The 23,159-nt window shown below is 40.3% G+C and overlaps 2 protein-coding genes across 2 annotated transcripts in view; both read left to right on the forward strand.

Moving 5' to 3' along the window:
- The window catches only part of LOC108423761, a 29,438-nt gene extending 20,855 nt beyond the window's left edge, over window positions 1–8,583 (forward strand). The window contains exons 4-5 of the mRNA XM_037547081.1: window positions 5,206–5,301; window positions 8,167–8,583. Coding sequence (XP_037402978.1) covers window positions 5,206–5,301; window positions 8,167–8,351 — 281 coding nt within the window. The 3' untranslated portion in view covers window positions 8,352–8,583. The remainder of the gene's footprint in view (window positions 1–5,205; window positions 5,302–8,166) is intronic.
- Window positions 8,584–16,802: 8,219 nt separating this feature from the next.
- LOC108423795 (tapasin-related protein-like) lies at window positions 16,803–22,496 on the forward strand. The gene is made up of 7 exons (XM_017691373.1): window positions 16,803–16,834; window positions 17,079–17,139; window positions 17,420–17,755; window positions 19,588–19,944; window positions 20,092–20,175; window positions 22,148–22,212; window positions 22,325–22,496. Exons 1-7 carry the CDS (start codon window positions 16,811–16,813, stop codon window positions 22,415–22,417), a joined length of 1,020 nt encoding a protein of 339 aa, XP_017546862.1. The 5' UTR covers window positions 16,803–16,810; the 3' UTR covers window positions 22,418–22,496.
- Window positions 22,497–23,159: the final 663 nt, after the last annotated feature.

Genomic DNA, 23,159 nt, shown 5'->3' on the forward strand with positions numbered 1-23,159 from the left:
ACTCTTGTTAAGAGACAATCATCTCTTCATACCACTGAGTAACTGCTAGGTGACAGAAATTTCCGTTGGTGTGTTTCATCTTTGCTTTCTTCACTGAGGCATGTTCAACCAACTGCTCTAATTGTTGCTAACCGCTGCAGCTTTCCCCCCCATCAACAAGACCAACCGCGTGAGAAGCAGTAACCGCAAAAGCTTTGAAAAATGTAGAATTAGGGCACTCCAATGACCCTCGGTGATGACATAGGCCTCTACTTTTATTGCACCACATGGGGCCCACGCCAGAGGTTCTCAATTTTTTCCACCTCTAGTCCAACTATTTATCACTAGAAAGCATGAAGGCCTACAAGAAAAAAACCTTTTGCTTAAAAATAAAAAGGTGGAATTTTCAGCAGAGCAATTTTCAGATGGCACAACATGCCATGTGCATCACTGATCATTAAATATCTACAGAGAAAGCAAAGACAGGCTCGTTTTATACCTGAGGCCCAAGCAAAACGGTGGCAGATTAAGCTAAACTTAAAGCTTAAGCTAAAATTAAGCTAAACTTCACTTCAGGGCAGTGTCATTAGTGACAAGTGGCAAAAAATACATGAAGCTGCTTGTGCATCATTGTTGCACGACTTGTATTAATATTGTTTACCGTTTGAGAACATTTTATATTCCTTTATTATTATTAAGACAGTTTTTTTTTGCTGATTTTTATGACAAATTATCTTCACTGGCCCGCTACAAACCACTAGCTCCTCCTCAGTACTGGCCCGAAGACCACCAAAAGGTGCTTCACGGCCCACTTGTGGTCCACCACCCAGTGATTGTGAAACTCTGGTCTATGCTGAAGCATAGGAAGCAAAATTATTGATGCTGCTGATAGAGGTCATATAGCACAAACAGTGCTAGTCTAATGCCTGGATGTCTCAGTTAAGGAGTGTGTTCATTACCAGCAGATGATACTCAGAGGAAAAGTGTAAATCATAGTGAATGAGTGCTGTGAACGTCAACGTGCAGGTGATGGAGTAGTTACACCAGTAGTTTAACTTACTGGTTCTTAAAGGCCCAGAAGGGGTTTCTGAGATTAGCAGTGCTGTTGTGTGTTGTGCATGAAGAAAGTGAGCATCCTTCACTAACTGATGCTTCGTAGTCGTGTACTAGAGTCGGTTTCCCTTTTTTTTTTCACTGTTTTGTTTGCAGGTTTGGGAGCTATTTATAGCTGCTGTGATCAGCGCTTAGCCATTAGTATTTTATTTGTGTTTATGTGTTTAATGTTGAGGTGATGATGTCACTTTGACTTGCGATCTGTGGCTCTGGTTAGTGAACATTATCTTACTCGCCGTTCGTTTCACAGCCGCAGAATCTTTTTTTCAAACGTATCTGCTCTTATATTGATGCTGCAGCCTTTATGTTTACAAACGAAGAAGGTGAACTCCTCTGTCACCCTGAGCTCTGACAGGACGTCCAGAGTGGCCCACGCCTACAATATAGTGATAAACATCCCTGTCACTGAATATTTATGAAATATTATTCATTTTAATGTCTGTAATCTGTTAGAAAGACTGGTACTGTATTAAAACGCTTTTGTTCACAAAGGTAAAAACAATGTAAATATGCCCTCAGAGCTACAGTTAGAGGCCTCAAGGCCCAATGGTGGACCTTAAATTTACACTACATTCACTTTCTCAGGGAAAGCGGACAAATTTGTACCTTTTTTAAACATTTCAAAATAGAAAAATAAAGTAAAAAGCCTGCAGTAAAGATGGACAATATGGAATTAACGTAACTTTACAAAAGCTTATACACTCACCGGCCTCTTTATTAGGTACACGCTGCTAGTAAAAGGTTGGACCCCCTCTTGCCTTCAGAACTGCCTTAATTCTTCGTGGCAGACTTTCAACAAGGTGTTAGAAACGTTCCTCAGAGAGCGTGAAAATCCCAGTAGATCAGCAGTTTCTGAAATACTCAGACCAGCCCGTCTGACATCAACAACCAAGCCACGTTCAAAGTCCCTTAAATCCCCTTTCTTCCCCGTTCTGATGCTCGGTCTGCACTTCAGCAAGTCGTCTTGACCACCTCTACGTGCCTAAATGCAGTGAGTTGTGGCCGTGTGATTGGCTGATTAGCTATTTGTGTTAACAAGCAATTGAACAAGCAAGTGACCGGTGAGTGTAATTGCAGCAATATGACACAATTATATTCCCTTTCATAAAGATCATGACTGTGTACCCTTAAATATGTACCTAGCACCCTAGTGACAGTTTCGTATATATTTTTCTGAGAGGGACATTAAGTGTGTTGTGTCATTGCACCATAAACATATACATGTGTATTAAAGTGGATTGATTTAAGTTAAAATGACTCATTTTCATGTATGATGAGCAGAAGGGCAGAGCATTCAATGACTGAGTTGGTACAATAATGACAATTGAGAAACACTATATTAAGACTACAAGGATGTATTTTTGGCGTTCTGCTGAGTCTAAAAGCTAAAGGCGGACGTTCAGCTGCTCCTGTTGGGGGATTAGACGTAGTTCTTTTGTAATGTTACTTTTATGATCCGAGTAAGAGATATAAAGAAGAACGTTCTAGAGAATTTTAAAGAGGAAATGACGCATACAGTTTGCATCACATACGGGAACAGTCCATTTCCCCCTAAACTACTAGTGATATAATTTCCAAGATTTTGTCTTTGCTTGTATGGGATGTAGTAAATATCTAAAACTGAGTTTAAGGTATCCTACAGGTATCCTACACAGCCTACATACAATATACAAGATACTGAAAGCAAGTAGGTATTTATGTATTCATTAACATGTCCTCCAGAGATGGAGGAGGTAGTGGTGAGACCGCAAGGCCTACAATTAAAAAAAAAAAGAAGTGGCGTTTCTATTCCGTAATAGTTCTTGGGCCAATCTTTTAGCACAGAATTCAGATGCTGTTGCACATTAGGGGTGTAACTTTACACAGAAGTTGCAGTTCGGTGATTTACACCATGGTTTCAGTTCGGTACGAGTTCAGTACGGTGGAAAAAAGCAACAACAACCAAAAAAATATGCATAAAACGAGGTTTATTTTCATTTATGCTGTACAGACAGTGCAAACTTAATCCATCAACTGTTGTATATCAAATCATTTGGCGCTAACTACAGAGAAAGGGCCCTTGGCAGAACCCCACAACTTGCTAACAGCTAACAGCTTAAGGTTTTTGGGGGAACTCACACTTGTTCAGGTTGGTTCTGCATTACATTCATCAGTTTTGCACATACTTCATAATCTCTGTATGGAGGCATACACCAAACCAAAATGTCTGTACCGTGAAGGTTAGGGCCGAATACACATGCCGTCACACCGCTACTGCACACCACTCTAGATAAGAACAGATAGTGGAGTATCTGCTATATATGTACTATAGGGAGGTCATTTTTTGGGAAATTCCTACCATCGGCAGCTAAACGAATCAGCATGCCTCAAATAAAAAACACAACCTCTCAAATTATCAGTTGTAAAATGGATAGTTCTCGTTCTGAAATCTGACTGATTGCACCACATTCAAAACCACTGTGAAGTACTTCACAGTACTCCACAAACAAACAATAACTGTGCATTCAAATGTGCAGAAATATATTGATGTGCCAGACATCAGCATGTAAACGGTCGGAAACTCTATTAAACATACAATATATGGACAACAGTATTGCGACACCTATTCATTACACCTACAGCTTTTATGGGATCCCATTCTATCTCTATAGGCATTAATACGGAGTTGGTCCCCCTTTGCAGCTCTAACAGCTTCCACTTTTCTGGGAAGCTCCCTACAAGATTTTGCAGATTGTCTGTAGGAATTGTTGTCCATTCATCCAGAAGAGCATTTGTGAGGTCAGACACTGATGTTGGATGAGAGGGTCTGGCTCACAGTCTCTGTTCTAGTTCATCCCAAAGATGTTTGATGGGGTTGAGGTCAGGGCTCTGTGAGAGCCAGTCAAGTTCTTCAACACCAGGCTCACCCAGGCACGTCTTTATGGACCTTGCTTTGTGCACTGGGGCTCAGTTATGCTGGAACAGAAAAGCATTCACTAAACCCAGACTCATCCATCAGACTGCCAGGGAAGCGTCATTCATCACTTCACAGGATTTCCCCAGTGCAGTGGCAGCACTTTACACCACTTCCCCCAACACCTGGCATTGTGCATTTGAACCTTAGGCTTGTGTGTAGCTGCTCAGCCATGGAGACACATTTCATGAAGCTCTTGATGCACAGTTATTTTGCCTTCAGAGGCAATTTGGAGCTATGCACTGCAGAACTTGGTGGCCCTGCTCTTAGAGTTTGAGTGGTCTACCACTTTGTGGTTAAGCTGCTGCTGTTCACAGGTGCTTCCATTTCACAGAAATAGCATTTACAATTAACCAATCAACAGACAGAATCACAGGAATCACATGTAAACAGCGCACAACAAGACCAGAACTAACTAATACAACAGGCGTACAGGTCCAGAACAGGTCCAGGACGGATTTTCTGGTATAACGTCATAAGATCTATTTTCTCTTAATTTAGATTTTAAAAAATAAATAAATAATAATAATAACATAAAACAAATCATCTCCTCAGTGCTATCAGCTCCCAACGTTCAATGACAAGAGCACATCACAAAACACATGCCTTGGCCAGGGCTTGCTTTGGCCAGAGACATTAGAAGGGAGGAGACAGTTCACTGGTTGGACAGTGAACGGGAAATTTCGTAATGCTTATCATGGCGTCTGTTTACGAGAAAAGCCAACTGGTTTGCTTGTTATGCCACAACTGTGTGGCTTTTAGTTTCAGCTTTATAAGTGTCTTACCATCCACTGAGAGAATGTGGTCTTGTTTCAGTGGAAATAACTGACCGGTGGTGTTACCAAGACAGCCATTGAGTGGACCTTTACAGTAATTGGTTAATCATTCAGATACCTTCATCAATAAGCTTTGCTTTAATTAATGCTACACAAGTGGGATAAACAAGGTGTAGGCTTTATTAGATAAAACATTTTGGAGGCATTCTTTTCAAATGATGTCAACAGGTGTAAATCGCAGTATCGCAGTACCTGATATATCAGAAATCTCTAAAGATCGCAGCCATATCATGGTTCAAGTATCATATCGTAATATTGTATAGTATTGTATTGTAATGCTCTTACTCTTAGTATTCATTGTTACTATCTCTATGTGTTTTTTAGGGGGCACAGCGATACCCTGGCTGCTGATTGGCTCAGTTATTGGTGCATCTGTGGGGGTGCTCTTCATCATCCTCCTCTCTGTGGTCATCTATAAATGTGAGTACTTGAATGTTTAATACAGTGGAATCATCGCTTCCCTACAGAGGTAGATGAATCATTTAACATCTCGCTGCTGTCGGAACAAAACCTCGTATCTCCGTTTTTTGTCGTTTTTCAGTTTATCAAATAATTTGAATATGCTTATAGCCCTTTACACTGTACATAAATTTCATGAGGAATGGACCAAAAGAAAAAGCTTAAAATGACTTGGGGGGGATCCTGGATCCATTGACTTACATTACAAGTCAAGTAGTTTTTTTTCCTTCTCCTGTAAAGTTACCACAACAATATATACAACAGTGGTAGAGAAATGTTTTGAAATACACATATAAGTTTATTTCTGTTGCAGATCTCTGTTATTCTCTGTTATATCATCAAAAAAAAAAAAAAAAACTACATCAGAACATTCTGGAGAATTTCAAAGAGGAAACGGTGACTTTTCTCTCCACCTCCTTTTTGACACCTCATGCTGACATCTTCTTTCCAGAGGCCTATTTTTGATCTGTTCTCCCTCCCTGTTTTCTAATATATCTAAGCAAGATCTGGCGTGACATCTTTATCTTTCACACTTAGGCCTACTCTTTAAATAGTGGGTAACCTTTAAACATCACGGATCCAAGCAACAGGAAGCCGGCCTGCTCCATCCAAATCAGTCTTAAATTGTTACAATATAATAAGTAACCATTTACTGGAGCCCTGCTTTATAACATTGACATAAACCTGTCAGGGCCGACGTTATATTCTGTCATGAGCTGCCAAGACAGATGTCATGTTGCCATTACTGCTAATTTCCATCACAGATGTTTCATATCATCACAAGATAATATTTGCTACTCCTGAAAACAAACGTGATGACTTAATAATCTGACTAATCTAAGAAAGGTCTGTCAATACAGCTCATGCAGGCCATGTTGTCATTGTCCGAAAAACCAAGTATCTCCAAAATGGTAACTTTTCAGGAGAAGCCAAAAACTTAATTGTCAATGTGAGTTAATGTAAAGAAGTTTTATTCCAAGAGATTTTAGACTATTTCTGTTGGTCTATTAGTCAGAAAATATTTATACAATGTAAAGCACAGCTGCTGTGTTCAAATAGTGGAGAAATTCAAAATGGACAAAAATGGAGCTATTTTTTTCCAGACAGTGACATCTGCCATGAAATGTTTGTGAAAGTTTAAAGAATATCTTGTTTCAGCTTGTCATATTAATGTTTCTCTTTGTTTTCTGTCTAATCAAAACAAGATCTGGTGTGACGTCTTTATCTTTCACACTTAGGCCTAATAGGGAAAATAGTGGGTAACCTTTAAACATCACATCTCCAAGCCCCAAAAACCTGCCTGCTCCACTCAGATCGGTCTTAAATTTAAAAGCACTTTGTAGATGATTATAGAATATAATCAGTAGTACTTTACTTCACATTGCAGTGTAATCTTCCCCCACTAGGGGGCAATAGAAATCAAGTTTTCCACCAGCCTCCCCTTAAAAATACACCTACAATTTTGCACTGACTGGTCTGTTTACTTGGCGTTATTGTTTATTTATTACATCTACTTTGTATGGACATTACTCAGCACAGCGGTGATGCCAACATAAGAACAGCCTAGCACTATGTGGGCTAATTGCATCATGCACAGTAGTGTCACCACTAGGTTGTACATAGTCCACCATCTAAAAATATCCAACTAATAGTGATCCTATGGTTGGCACTGACATCTGATGACTAACTAGAGGATGACTAATGCAACTGTGTCTAACAAGAAAAGAGCTACAGTCTCGAACTCTCCTCAGAGTCTACCACAGGCACACGTGTCACTCACCAGTTCAAGACACACAAACAGGGCCCTGGCATATCAGTTTCACTGCTGTGCTGAGAATGGGCCACCTATCTGGTCAGTGTTGGTCCTGTGGTGGCCCCTGCTGTAGGATGAGGTAGAGGGAGCTGATAAAGTGTGCATGGGTCACAGACAGTAATTGTAAACCTACAAAATGCACAAATAGGGTAATGGCCTATGAGTTGTATGGCCATAAGCAAAGGTTTTGGAGCCCCAGTGAAATTTCATGTTTTGTTGATTTTCTACCTGAAATTGAGTTCACATCCTCTACAGAGAACACACACTGTACTGCACCTTTACTGCTTATTTGCTGTATTTAACATATTGGGGGGAAACGAATGTGGCCTCTGCAAAAGTTATCAGACATTTTATTTTTTATTTGTATAAAAATGTAAATTTACGTGTGTTTGAGGGCATTCGTGGGCTGGAGGTTAAGGAACCAGCCTTGTGACCAGAAGGTCGCTGGTTCAATCCTCTGAGCTACAGGACATGACTGAAGTGACCTTGAGCAAAGCACCTAATGCTCAACTGCTCCCTGGGTGCCATGGATGTACACTTGGGACATGTGTGCTCACTGCCCCCTAGTGTGTGTGTATATGTGGTGTTCCATTGCACAGATGGGTTAAATGCAGAGGTGAATTTCCCTGTTGTGGGACTAATAAAGAGTAACGTATTCAGCAAATAAATGGAAACTGCACTAAAAATAGCAGAATACTGGTATTTGGCGGAGGGGGATGGGGGTCCCATGTTTGCTGGCTACTCCATTATTGGCTGGCTGCCAATTTACTCACCACAGAGGTACACACCCCAGCATTTTAATTTTTAGACATTTAGAGGTCAAAGAAGTTGATTAGGGCATCCCAGACCCCCCAGGACCACCTGTATTTTGCACCTTGAGTGTATCTAATGAATTGGCAACTTGCAATTCAACATTTGAGACAAAATTGACCTGTGACCACGTTCCTTGTAATGCATTATTATTATTTATAGTAATCACATTATTGTCTGTCTTTCTATCTGTCTGTGTGCAGGTAAGAAGAAAGAAGATACCTCTTATCCAATCATCTTCAACAATAAAGTTTATGAAAACCTGACTTCCATCACACCCAGACCTACTGCTGAGCCCGGCGCTGGAGTAAATACCAGGACTAATCCCAGGCCTAACCCACAGGGTGCAAGTCAGACTCAGAGAGAAGAGTGCATCTATGAGAACTAACAAGAACTTTTATCTGTTTTTATTCTAAAACCAGTGCTCTGTTGTTTGTGTATGTTTTGTTTATGACTAGTCACTTTATATTCTTTCAACACACCATGACACTATCAGAGTTCCTCAGCTGTGCTGTGGCCCTGCGTGCTGTGCCAAGTTGTAGTTTCTTAAACTATGCCCCAGTTGCCATCTCTGTGTAGTGGTTTGGTTTTGTTCTAAATAAATAACAAATGACCTGAAATTTTGTGCTTTGCACTTCTGTGGTCACACGTTTCTATAGGCAGCAGCACAGGGCAGCTGAGTGGTGACGGTAAAATCAGGCCACAGTGTTACCTGACGCATTGAAGATGCAATGCTGTCAGCCTCCAGTCTATGTAGGTGTAAGTAGTAGATGACCACACTTGAGTGAGACACAAACACAGTGGTGTGAGAGAAAGCTGAGTGCAGGGTTGCAGCCTCTGCTTAACATTTTGCTATGATGACCTGAACTGTTAGCTACTCCACTATATGGGTTGAACTATTGAACAAAAGCAGTTATATGTATTATTGCTGTAGTGAAAAAAAACTTCTGTTTAAATTTAATAAGGAACAGACCAATAGAAATGGTGCATAATTATAAATTATAAAATAAAATTATTAAAAAATTATAATAAAAAAAAACTTTCCCTATAATTCAAGACCATTTTTTCCTCCTGATGTCAAGAACATCAGTGGACACTGGTGGTAAGGGAGGCTGTCAAGCTCCTGCCGTCAAGCTCCAAAGAAGGACTCCTGACTCAGCAGATAGGTACCGACGTGCAAAAAAGGTGGTAGCCACAACAGTGGCAGAAACAAAATCCAGGGCATGGGAGGAGTTTGGTGAGGCAAAAAGACTTGGTCAGCCTCGAGGAGGTTCTGGACAACTGTCCAGTGACTCAGGAGCAGTTGGGGTGGCTGCGCCAAAGCTGTATTTGGCAAGGGTGGAGAAACTTTGACTTTAAATGAGGATATTGTCAGTAATTGTCATGGAAGTAGCACTTTGAGGAATTCCTTAATCTGGTAGAGAAGCCTCCCTAATTGGGAGTCAGGGCCAGAGACTTCTAGCATGTCCAGCTCCATTTCCCTGGTGGAGGTCACTGAGGTAGTTGGCAAGCACTTCAGTGGCAAGGCACCAGGGGGTGGATGAGATTCATCTGGAGATGCTTACGGCTCTGGATATTGTGGGGCTGTCATGGTTAACACACCTCTGCAATATTGCATGGACCTCGGGAACAGTACCCTTGGACTGGCAGACTGGGGTAGTGGTCCCTATTTTTAAAAAAGGAGACCGGAGGTTGTGTGCCAAATATTGGGGTATCACACTGTTCAGCCTCCCTGGGAAAGTCTATGCCAATGTGCTGGAAAGGAGACTCCGACCGATAGTTGAACCTCAGATTGAGGAGGAACAATGCGGATTCCGTCCCAGCCGTGGAACAATGGACCAGTTTTTCATCCTCTCATGGATTGCTGAGGGGGCATGAGAGTTTGTCAACCCAGTCTACATGTGTTTTGTGGATTAGGAGAAGGCTTACGACCATGTTCTCTGAGATTTCTTGTGGGAGGTTCTCCGGGAGTATGTGGTGCCAGAGCTACCTCTCTGGGCCATTCAGTCTCTGTACTCCCAGAGTGAGAGCTGTGTTCATATACTCTGCATTAAGTCAGACTCTTTCAGTGTTAGCATTGGATTCCGCCAGGGTTGTGCCCTGTCTCCACTCCTGTTTGTGATATTCATGGACAGGGTGTCAAGGGGTAGCCAGGGGTCAGGATGTCATTATGTGTGTAGGCCAGAGGGTGGCACCTCTGCTATATACATATGATGTTTCTCTTTTGGCTGGATTATGGATGCCTCCAGTGCTCAATGCAATGGTTTGTAGTTGAGTGTGAAGTGGTTGGTATGCGGATCAGCACCTTCAAGTCTGAGTCTATGGTCTTAGCCCTGAAAAGGATGGCATGCCCACTCCAGGTAAGGGGAAAGGACTTGCCCCAGATGGAGGAGTTTAAGTATCTCGGGGTCTTATTGACGAGTGATGGGAAGAGAGATTGTGAGATCGGCCGCAGGCTGGGACAGGCGGCAGCTGTAAAGCGATCACTGTACCAGACTGTAGTGGTGAAGAGGGAGCTGAGCCATAAGGGTCCCCGGGAATGAGCTGGAGGAAGTTTCGGGGGACAGGGTCATCTGGAATTCTCTGCTCTCTCAACTGCTACCGTGACCCTATCTGGACTAAGCAGTTAATGATGATGAAAACATGAAGAAATAAATGAAATAATCAGCATCTACAAATGATAGAAATCTAACCAGACATATAAAACCATATATGATTATTTTTTACAATATGAGAAACATTTTTGTCCAGAAATGTCAACAATGTGAAATTTCCAGGTTGGATGAGTTTCTCCCGCAAAACAACATTGAAAGGCCATAGCTTACAAACAATATTAGCACCATGTAAATGTGGCCTTTTTTATATATAAAATAAGTTACAAAATTATGGTGAGTTACCATATTCTCATGAAGTTTGATGCTTTAGATAAAACACAAAAAACTATTATTAAAAGGATAAACATATGGATGCTTTGAAGCTTTGAAGATAATTATCATGGAATGTTGATGCAAATAAAGGATAGTAGGAAATAGCAAAAATGAACTGTTCGGCTACCTGCTTCACCCTTCACTGGAACTAAAGGGCCCAATCTTTGAAAAACAACCCCAGACCATTATCCCTCCTCCACTAAACTCCAGTAGGTAGCATTCTCTGCAAAACTCAGATTTGTCTGTCAGAGTGCTAGATAGATATTGAAGCATGATTCATCACTCCAAGGAACACATTTACACTACCCCAGAGTCCACTAGCAGCGTGTTTTACACCACTCCAGCCAACATTTGGCATTGCACATAGTCATATATAGCTTGTGTGCAGCTGCTCAGCCATGGAAACCCATTTTATGAAGCTCTTAACGCACAGTTCTTTTGCTTATGTTGATTCCAGAGGCAGTCTGGAATCCTGTATTGATGCAACAGAGGACAGGCACTTGTCATGTGCTTGATATTGTGCATCTGTCAGCAATGAGTGTGGTTAAGACACCCAAATGCAATAATTAATGTGTCCACATACCATATAGTGTATTTGTACCTTTTCAGAACCGAATGTTTTAAAACATTTAAAAAAAATGAAAATAAAATAAAAAAAGCATGAGACAAAACAGAACAGAGCAGAAATTTCAACAGAAACAGAATTTTTTGTTCCCTAACTAAAGGTACTGTAGTGTACCCCTGAAGGTCTCACTCCAGTGATAGTTTAGTACCTTGTTTATGAGTGCGTGGAGCAGTTCTGCAGTGAGAGGAGCTCTTTGCAGGACATTTTGACACAGTGTTTTTATCACATCAAATAATTGACCATTGTAAGTTAGACCTTTCAGATGGTCTTCTGCTGAAGACATCAAAGCATCTGAATTTATTTCACTCTCTTTGGTGATTTTCTGGAGCAGTCCTCGCTCTCACAAGTGATGTTCTACTCGGTCGACCCCGTTTCATTACTGTTTTGAACCTGCCTGTGTCAACACGGCCTCAGCATTTCTCCTTGAGGGGAATCCCAGATGCTATCATGGGCTGTACTTGTATGTAACTGTATTTTGTTAGATGAGCCCTTGCAAAAATGGCAAGGTTGTTTATAAGCCAGAGCAAAAGAATTCCTTAAAATATTAAATATAACAGAACTATGGCATCAGAGTTACTATGATGGGCTCTGTACCAAACTGCTCTATCTTTTATATATGACAGCTTCAGTACTCAACTCTTGAAGCTAAAAGGCTGCTGTCCTCCTCAGAAGGTTTTTTAGGGCACCTATCCTCCTGGGTTGTGGAGAGGGAGGGGATGCTGGAGCCTACCCCAGTGCTCACTGGGCAGAAAGGATGGAAACACCCTGGACAGGTCACCAGTCCATCACAGGTCAGTCACATAGACATTCACATACACAGTCGCATGTAGGGTATTTTCTGTTTGCCTGCCTGGACTGTGGGAGGAAACCCAAGCAGACACGGGGGAACATGCTCCACGCAGCTCTTCATGCAGTCCACCTACACCACTGCGCTGCACTCCTCAGTTCCTGCCCACAATTCTGGTGGTCACAAGTATGACGTGTTCAAGTGGTTATGGTCAAAAACAAAAATGGTCAAAAACAAAATGGACATCCTTGAAAAATCTGTTTTTTTTTTGTTATTGTTAAACATAGGGTCATTATTGGCCCCTCCCAGTCCTCCATGTGCTTTTTTTTATTTTAGTCTTGTCCATGTGCTTCTGTTTCTAGGCTCCGCCCTTGATTGTTCTCACCTGTGTCTTGTTAACCCTGCTATATTTAAGCCCTGTGTTTTTCTCTAGTTGTTTGCTGGTCTTTGTAGTATATTGCTTGTAGGGTATTGTATGCTGTCGTATCTTCTGGCCAACGTTATTTGTCTCTGTTTTTGTGTTTAGTCTGTATTCCTTTTTGTTATGTTATTCCCTCCATCTCTCCATGTTGGCTCTATGACCCTGGACTGTCTAGGCCCTGAGAATGGATTTGCCCCTAATAAATCTCACTTCTCTCAGCACAGTCCACCTCATCATCACTCCCATGTTACACATAGCATATGATCGTGTCCCCTTTAGAAGCATTACATCACACAGCATGTGGTCAAATACCAGTTGACGGCTTTGAATCACATAGTATATGCTCATATTACAATTAGAAACAATGAATCACATACCATATGATCATATGCCAGTTATAAGCATTAAATCACATGTTCGACCTCCAGTTGTGGGCTGGAGGTTAGGGAACCAGCCCTGTGACTGGAAGGTTGCCAGTTTGACTGAAGTGCCCTTGAGCAAGGCACCTAACCCTCTATTGCTCCCCGGGCGCCATGGATAGGAAGTGTGCTCACTGCCCCCTAGTGTATCACTATTGTGCATGTATGTGGCTGTTTCACTGCACGGATGGGTTAAATGTGGAGGTCTAATTCCACAGAGTGCAAAAACAGTGAGAAATGGTTGTGAATTCAATTCATGTCACAAACATTGGTGGCTGCCATGACTTTTTAAGGATACTCCTCAACTTGTGAGGTGAAGTCAGCAAGGACATGTTTTAAAAACAGGACTGCAACAAAGAGCCTGTCTGTTCTTTTTATCTCGCTTTCTCAGGTGGAATTTCACATCATCTCAGCATCTCCACACTCACCTCTCCAACCATCTACTCCAACAAGACAAACTGAAGCAAGTGCATCGGCTTGCAAAGAAAAAGACGCTTAGCTACTGCAAGTTCTTACTTCCCAAAATCATTTTACAAATAAATAGGTTGACATTTCAAGCATACACAATGTGTTGCAGCTGTAAATCCAGTTACTAGGGGTGGTTGATATGCTGATGGGGGAGCATCATTGGGTGGAAGGCAGGATATACCCTGGACAGGTAAAAAAAAATGTATATGAACCGAATGAACCGAACCAAGAGATCAATAGATTGCTGCATTTAAAAAATACAGAATGGGCTTGTATATGTTATAATAATAATAATAGTAATAATAAGTTAAATTTATATAGCGCCTTTCACAAACCCAAGGATGCTTTACATCATCATCATCAAAAAAAAAAATTATACTACAGAGAGGAAAAAAGGAAGGTTTTTAACAGGGATTTGAAGGAAGACAGAGAAGAGCAATTACGAAGAGCGGAAGGTAGAGAATTCCAGAGTTTGGTGGCAGCCGCACTGAAAGGTCTGCCACCCATAGTAGAAAGTCTAGTTGAGGGAACTGTGAGGAGTCCAGCATTAGAAGATCAGAGGGCACGAGAGGGACAACATAAAGAAAAATGAGATCAGAAAGGAATGTCGGAGCCAGCCCACGGAAAGCCTTGAAGGTAAGAAGAAGGATTTTGTACTTGATCCTAGAACTAATAGGAAGCCAATGTAACTGTCGAAGAATATTAGTGATATGAGCTGTGCACTTGGTGGAGGTAAGCACCCTGGATGCTGAGTTTTGGATGTGCTGAAGACGATTGATTAGTTTAACTGGAAGGCCATAGAAAAGTGAGTTACAGTGATCGATGTGAGAGAAGATGAAGGCACTGATCAACATTTTAGCATCAATGTCGCTCAGCATAGGGCGTAAGCGTGCAATGTTACACAGATGGTAAAATGCAGTTTTAGTTATGAGCTTAATGTGAGACTCGAAAGTAAGAGATGAACCAAAAAGACAGCCAAGGCTCTTAACAAATTGGGCTGGCTTAATATCGACACCATCAATGTTGACTGAAAAATTCAATGCCTGGGAAAGTGAGGTTTTAGATTCAACTAACAGAACCTCGGTTTTATCAGCGTTAAGTTTCAGATAGTTAGTTTGCAACCAATTGTTCAAATTTCTGACACAAGAACTGAAAGCCTGGGTGAAGACAGAGAGGGAGGTAGTGCTGACGTAAATTTGAATATCATCAGCATAGCAGTGAAAGTTGAAACCATGGTTGCGAATGATCTGACCTAGTAGGGAGATGTAAATGATAAAGAGGAGAGGGCCAAGGACAGATCCTTGGGGTACACCACGATCAACAGGAGCAATACAAGATTTGTGGGAGCCCACAGAAATGTATTGATGTCTATCAGCAAGGCATGGCTGTGACCACTGAAGGGCAAGGCCAGTAATGCCAACAGATGACAGTCTAGATGTAAGAATTTTGTGGTTAACGGTGTTGAAAGCTGTTGTTAAATCTAAGAGAATCAGGATGTTAAGAAATCCAGCCTCTGTAGACAGCAGCAAGTTATAGAGGAAATAGGTAATTTACTTAATTTATTATTACTTTGACCTCAAACTGACCACAAGAAATAAAGAAATCACATAAAAGATGCTTTAAAAAATTTAATTAAAAAAAAGATTCAAATAATTATCAATAATATAGTTTTTATATTTTATATATATATATATATATATATATATATATATACACACTATATTCACTCACCCATCCAAATCATTGAATTCAGGTGTTCCAATCACTTCCGTGGCCACAGGCCAAGTACATAGCCACCTGTGTGGCCGGTTGTGTCCAGTTGCGAAACGACAGCAACTCAGCCACAAGTGGTTGGCCACATAAAATGACAGAGCGGGGTCAGCGGATGCTGAGGGGCAGAGTGCGCAGAGGTCACCAACTTTCTGTAGAGTCAATCGCTACAGACCTCCAAACTTCACATGGCCTTCAGATCAGCTCAAGAACAGCATAGAGAGCTTCATGGAATGGGTTGTATATCTACACATAAACATCACACAAGCAATACGCATTACACAAACAGTACATAATATCATTAAAAGATTCAGAGAATCTGGAGAAATCTCTGTATGTAAGGGACAAGGCCAAAAAGTAGTGTTTGCTGGCCTAATCTTCGGGTCCTCTGATGGCACTGCATTAAAAACAGATTAACAGATATGATTCTGTAGTGGAAATCTCTGCAAGGGCTCAGAAACACTTCTGAAACACACTGTCTATGAAAACAGTTTGGGCTGCATCCACAAATGCTAATTAAAACTCTTAAACGCAAAGAAGAAACCATATATAAACAGGATCCAGAAATGCTGCCACCTTCTCTGGGCCTGAGCTTATTTAAAACGGACAACGAATCAACATTTGAAATTTTTGGAAATCATGTACACTGTGTCCCCCGGGCTAAAGACCATTCAGCTTGTTGTCAGTGCGCAGTTCAAAAGCCAGGATTCATGATGGTACAGGGCTGCATTAGTGCACGTGTCATGGGTGACGTGCACATCTATGAAGGCATCATTAAAAAATTTTCTTTAAATATGATTCACTACTGAACCATTTGGAGTAGTAAAGTTTATTGATGACTTCTTGTATTCAGGTTGGATATTTTAATTGAATCAATGTATGAAAATGTAGTTTCATCTGTTGCGAGCAGCTGCTGAGATCAGCACAGGAGACAAGACTTTATTGGCCCCTCCTTCCATCAGTGTGCATATTGGGTGGGTCTTTCTTCTTGTTTTACTTAACACCTCTGTGTTGTCTTTCCATTGTATTTTTTTAGTATACTCAAACTTTTCAGTTTGCCTTTTCAGACCTTCAGACTCATGGAGTGAATTCTCCTTTAGGACACAGTTCTCCACTTCACTACATCCACAGTTTTCACAGATAACCAACTGTAATCTAAAGCCAAAATAAGATGCCACAGTTTTAGAGTTCTGTTCTGTGGTTCACAGATTGTGTGAGATCACGATTCAAACCTAGAGCAGATGTGTTTTTGCTGAAGGTATCTTTCTTATGAATACATATAGGCACTATGAACAATACAAAATGCCTTTTTTGTAGGTGTAAAAAAGCTGCTGGTGTTTCACAAAGGAAACTGTGACCACAGAGATGTTTCAGAGCTGGAGGTGGTGCTACATTTTATAATAATCATTACCATGATGCTAACAGAGAGGATGTATGTTCCGCAGTGTGGGATGGTGAGTTCTTGCATGATTATATTCGTTAACGTGATGTGTATAAAATGTTTTTTTTACAAGTGGTTACTAATGTTGCTGTTTTATGTAATTGGTTTCTTGCATGGTGCCATATCAGTCCATCAGTGGCTAAAAGACTTACTCCTATTGGCACGTTAGGCTATAAAATCTGTTTTCATTTTTGTGAAATCATATTACTCTGAATATAAAAGAGAGATACAAACTCATGATGCTTTTGATTTTATAGCCCTTCGCAAAGCATTTCTGTGGGCTCTGCTCAGTGTGGATGCTTCTGTCTTTTCTCTCAGGTAGGTTAAACAGTCATAAGATGCCCTGTTCATTAAATAAAACTAATAATAATAAAAATCATTTTAGAAACTTTTTACTTTTCACTGGATTCACTGAAGTACTTGAAGCCACAATTTAATGATTATAGTACAGACATTAATGTGTTCATAACTCAAAAAGCATGATTTTTACTACTTTTATTCATTTATGGTAAAAAAAAAAAAACATTAAATATAATAATTTTTTTCTGTAAACTTAATATGGATTGTAAAATGAATTTTTCTGAACTGCTTTTTTCAGCTGTGAAGACAGAAAGCGCTGTAGTGACGGTTCTTCGGGGAAAGAGCACTACAGTTAACTGTGATCATAACAAAACAAGCGAAAAGGATTTTTTTACAGCAGCTTTGAGCAGAGAACGTTCACTGTGCTCGTATATATATCAGCATAAATCCTGGACAAAGCGACCGTGTGAAGACAACATCAGATTTATTTGGACTCCAGAAACAAAGGAAATGTCATTTGAGCTGTTGAATCTTCAGATAAATGATTCGGGTGTCTATACGTGTGTGGTGGAGAGACAAATACCCCCTCCTGTTCAGCAACTGGGAATTCAGACAGCATTCGTTCGTGTGATCGGTAAGAGTTTTTAATTTACTCACAGGAAGATACTTTTTAAACAGAGAAATGTGTTGTGATCGTCGTAAGCCGTGCATGATTGCCTGAATAACACTGATATTATGTAACATTAGGCTGTTCTATATTTATTGAATCTGGTCTTTTATATTGATCATTTGCAAGCAGCAAATCATACTAGAAAGACAGTTTTGTGTTGGGTTGATCAGGAAACCCTCTGTGAGATTTCACATTTCGTACAACTGTCTTTTGTTATTCTTTGGCATTTGTGCTTTATAGATTTGAAATTATAACACATTGTCCCACACTATTAGAATTTATGTGTTTTATTGTTTGATTTTTTTTTACCCAAAGAGATGAGCATACAGTAAAAATAATGATATGATAATATATTATATCTTTTTTTAAAGATAATTATATATATATATATCTTTAATTTTCTAGAGCACAGTCGTATGTGATACTTTAAACATCCCCAATCAAATTATACAAATCAAAATAATCCTCTTCAGAGGATTAAACATGATTAAATACAGCATTTGTCTGCAAATGTTTGTGCACAATTAATTTGCTAAGATAAACATAGAAAATAAAAGCACATTTTATAATTCGTTTTTTGACCCTTATTAGTCCCACAGCAGGGGGGAATTTCACCTCCGCATTTAAACCATTTGTGAAGTGAAACACCACATACACTCTAGTGAGCACACACACACTAGGGGCCAGTGAGCACACTTGCCCGGAGCCGTGGGCAGCCCTATCCACAGCGCCCAGGGAGCAGTTGCGGGTTAGGTGCCTTGCTCAGGGGCACCTCAATCACATACTGTCGGCTCTGGGGATCGAACCGGTAACCTTCCAGTTGCAGATAAACAGTATTCGTGTGATAAATATATATATATATATATATATATATATATATATATATATATATATACATATATATATATATATATATATATGTATGTATGTATGTATGTAGAGAGAGAGAAAGATAGAGAGAGAGAGAGAGAGAGAGAGAGAGAGAGAGTACAGTATTTGTACAGTATTTGATGTTTTTTTTCTCAGACTGTTCTTCGGGGAAAAAACACTACAGTTAACTGTGATTATAACAAAGCAAGGATTTTTTTACAGTAGCTTTAAACAGAGAACATTTACTGTGCTTGTATATATATCGGCATAAATCCTGGATAGAGCGACCGTGTAAAGACATCAGATTTATTTGGACTATATATATATATATATATATATATATATATATATGAGAGAGAGAGAGAGAGAGAGAGAGAGAGAGAGAGAGAGAGAGAGAGAGAGAGAGAGAGAACAGTATTTGTACAGTATTTGATGCTTTTTTCTATTTGATTATTTTTGCTATACTGTATTCTATGTTTGTATAAGTTGAGACACTGAGCAAAATGTGAATAAAAACAATGACGTGTTACTAATTAACCCCTAGGTGCTTTTTAGCCTTACACAACTTTACCAGTCATTTATTGCTGGTAAACTTTTTCCAACATTCCAACTTTTTTTAAATGTGTTGCTGGCATCAAATACAAAACGGGCACATATATTTATAAAAATAATAAAGTTCTCAGTTTCATCATTTGGCATATTGTGATATTGGAATATTTCTAATTAAATATAGGGTTTAAACTATTTGCACCTCATTGCATTCAGTTTTTTATATTTTGCCCAATGCCCAACGTTTTTGGAGAGGGGGTTGTCTGTACACATTCAGAACACTCTAACATCCCTTTGGGGACTAATATAGTGTCAGACCACACTGACATTTTGATAAACTGCTAATCGTTTCCTAACACCCTCATGTCTCTCTCCAGCTCGTCCGGCTGTGTCTACTTCATGTGTGACGGGGTCAGATGGAGCTCCCACAATGCTTTGCAGCTCTGAGGGGTTTTATCCTGCTGCTCTGGAGCAGGTCTGGATCAGAGATGGAGAAAGTATCACCTCCCCGAACTCTTCACTCATAAACCGAGAGCATCTGAACTCTTCTGACGCTCGGTGGAGCTCCAGCAACAACACAGATGGATCTTATAGCCTCACATCCTTCCTTCACCTGCCACCCACACCTGAACAGGTGATGTACCACTGCTGGGTGAATCACTCGTCCCTCAACCAGCCGATCACTGTTAACATCTCCTCCACTGAGTGCTATGGGAAAAACAAGCAGCACATAAGTATGAATTTCCAACTCACTATTATGTTTTACTTTTTCATTAATGAACCAGAATATTAATGCAATGTAAATAGTTTTGACCAAGCAATAATGTTGGAATCCCTTTATTCTGCTGCTATTGATCCTCAGTGATCCTCATCTTTTTTAGGTGTTATTTTTATAATGGCAGGAATCAGCTTTGGTGTGTTGACTGGTTTCCTTTTGGCAGCTGCTGTTAACTATCCAAGCCTCAGTAAGTTTGAGTTTGTCTCAAATTGTTCTATTGCCTGACTGTTATTGCTCTATGACATATCATATTAATAATATCACTGATGCATCATGCATATACATACACAATCCAGCCACTTCACTCTTTATACTTCTTTGTTTCTACACTCATTGTCCATTTTATCAGCTCCACTTACTGCATAGCTGCACTTTGTAGTTCTACAGTTACAGACTGTAGTCCATCTGTTTCTCTGATACTCTGTTACCCTGTTCTTCAGTGGTCAGGACCCCAACAGAGCAGGAATTATTTAGGTGGTGGATCAATCTCAGCACTGCACTGAAGTGGCGTGTGTGTGTTGTGCTGGTACGAGTAGATCTGACACAGCAGTGCTGCTGGAGTTTTTAAACAGTCTGTCATCTCACTTGTGGGCTGTCAGAATGTACCTGCTGCACCATTTGAGCTGTGTTAAATAGAGAGGACATCAAGTAGATACACCTCAGAGTGTGAAGTACCCCCTGGTATTCGGGGGCTCCCAAGTTGACTGGATACCTTGAGTACCTACTCACTCACCATAGCGACACTGCTGGCTTCAAATCCAGAACCAGCCCATGGGAAAAAAACAAGAAACGAGGCTTTACTAGTAAAGGACAATACTCATAGTCTGTAAACAGGTGAGGGTCAAATCCAAAAAGGCCAAAATACACAGACTGACAAGCAAAAGACGACAATATCAGGCAGCTAGACACAGAAAAAGACCATATCAGGCAGCTAGACACAGAAAAAGACCATATCAGGCAGCTAGACACAGAAAAAGACAATATCAGGCAGCTAGACACAGAAAAAGACAAAAAGTCATCTGTCATGTCATCTCCCAAAGGGTTCTGGGAAATGGAGTCTTTGAGAACGGAGGGATACGTGACACACGTGAACTGAGATCTTACACATCTCCTCTTTTGTCCTCAGCTCAAGAAATGAGCAACAGTTCTTTCTTTCCACTCATCTCTTGGGACACTGGGCACGCTTCCCAGGTTAACACATACGCTGTGGAATTTTGTGAAGCTTTTCAGAGGTAGACAGTTACAGTTACAGTTGCTAGGCCATGAAAGACCAACTGGGTGAACCAATGTGCTACAGTGCCACCCTGAGCTCAGATCAGGGCGGCATCTTTATTTAGTTAAGAACACCAGCTCACTGATTGTGAGTGAAGCAGGATGAACAGTGATCTTTCCCTGAATTTGTATTTGACTGTCTCTTCTACCTGAATGAACAACAAATACTGAGTTTATTTTCAGAGACCTCTCAGAATTTTAATTTTCAGACATTAAGGGGGTCCAAGAGGTTAATCAGCACATCAGTGTTACTGAACAATGCTAAGAATGACTCATTTACCAAATACTACCTGTAGGGGTGGTCCTGTGGGGGTCCTGGCCATTGAAGAACAGGGTAAAAGGGGTCTAACAAAGTATGCAGAGAAACAGATGAGCTACAGTCTGTAATTGTGGAACTACAAAGTGAACCAATACACTATATGATAAGTGGAGCTGATAAAATGGACATAGATATTATGAGGTGTACTTAATGAAGTGGCCGGTCAGTGTATGGACAATAACGCTGGTCAAGCACATGCTTTATGCACTTAATGTACAGGATAGGATCATAGGCAAAAGTCCGAACACCTCCAATCAAATGATGCTTTGTTGAATTTTTAAATGAAAACAAATGAACATATCCTGTACAGAGAATATAAAGGGAAACTTAAAGGGGTATGGTACCAAAAATAATAAATAAATGAATGAATAAAAAAGATGATGAGATGTAAACATGTAAAGGTCATTCAGAGTGATTTGATGTGAAATGCTTTGGTCTAGAGAAACTTACCAAGATCAGACTAGTTTACAGTGGTGGTGGTGATGGAAACAGTGGTGTTGATAGATGCCTGAAGCATCTAATTCTCCCAAAATCTCTATTAATCTCTCTAAATCTCTCACTGTTGTAGAAGAATGCTGTTTCTGCTCTTCTGCTGAAGAGATTAAAGCATCTGAAGCTGCTTCACTCTCTCAGGTGAGGTTTTGTCTGTATTTCTCTCTCTCTCTCTCTCTCTCTCTTTCTCTGATGTGTGGTTCCATTTGATCCTGTCTAACTTTCTCCTGCGTCCTTAATCTCACTCCCTCAGGTGGAGTTCCACATCATCTCAGCACCTCCACAAATCATCTCAGCATCTTCTCACTGGCTCCTCTCAATCATCTACCCCAACAACGCGACCTGAAGCAAATCATGACACTGATAAATTCTATAATCTCCTATAATTCCTATTAAATTGATTGATTAAAGTGATTGGAATTTTGTCACATGGTAATTTCATGTATTGATTTGTAAACTCTGTGTTTTCCTGTCACCACCACTGAGAACAATTCTGACTCCTTTTCTGGAACTGAGCATTTCAAACTACTCTGAATTACCCTGTTTACATTTTTGGTTTGAACATGAGTGGAAATCACCTTTAAAAATACACTCATTCCACAAATGTGACTGCAGGAACTATTTAAACACGAGTGGAGGATAGACCATAAACAATCCGCCAAATTTGGCATTTTCAGTACATAATAATTGCCTTATTCCAACTAAATCTAACTTTTTTAGAACTCCAGATTATATTAGACACGTATGTTCTGTAAATCTGATTATCAATAATTATCTTTAAGTTAAAACACATTTTTCTCTTATATAACAAACTCTTCTCTGGACTATCCCTGCAAAAAGCTTGTCCATCAGCCACCAACTTTGTGAAGGGCTGGATGTGAGACCTAAGCAGAGGGCGGTGGTACAGGGGTTTTTTGTCACTCTCCTTGTGGGTGAAGCTCATCTAAGTCTACATATATATATATATATGTGTGTGTATATATATATCGAAACATCCCATGTTTAGCTGCAAGGAATTCTGCAACAATGAGAATCTGACCTTTCATGTATGGGCCATATATACAGTGCATCTTTTCATCACCCACATC

This window comes from Pygocentrus nattereri, chromosome 18 (assembly GCF_015220715.1).
Source record: "Pygocentrus nattereri isolate fPygNat1 chromosome 18, fPygNat1.pri, whole genome shotgun sequence".
Lineage (NCBI taxonomy): Eukaryota > Metazoa > Chordata > Actinopteri > Characiformes > Serrasalmidae > Pygocentrus > Pygocentrus nattereri.

Coding starts and splice junctions, on each gene's coding strand:
- LOC108423795 (XM_017691373.1), top strand. CDS start 16,811: ATGTATGTTCCGCAGTGTGGGATG. Junction 16,835..17,078: donor ATGTTCCGCAGTGTGGGATG/GTGAGTTCTTGC, acceptor TTGATTTTATAG/CCCTTCGCAAAGCATTTCTG. Junction 19,945..20,091: donor GAAAAACAAGCAGCACATAA/GTATGAATTTCC, acceptor CATCTTTTTTAG/GTGTTATTTTTATAATGGCA.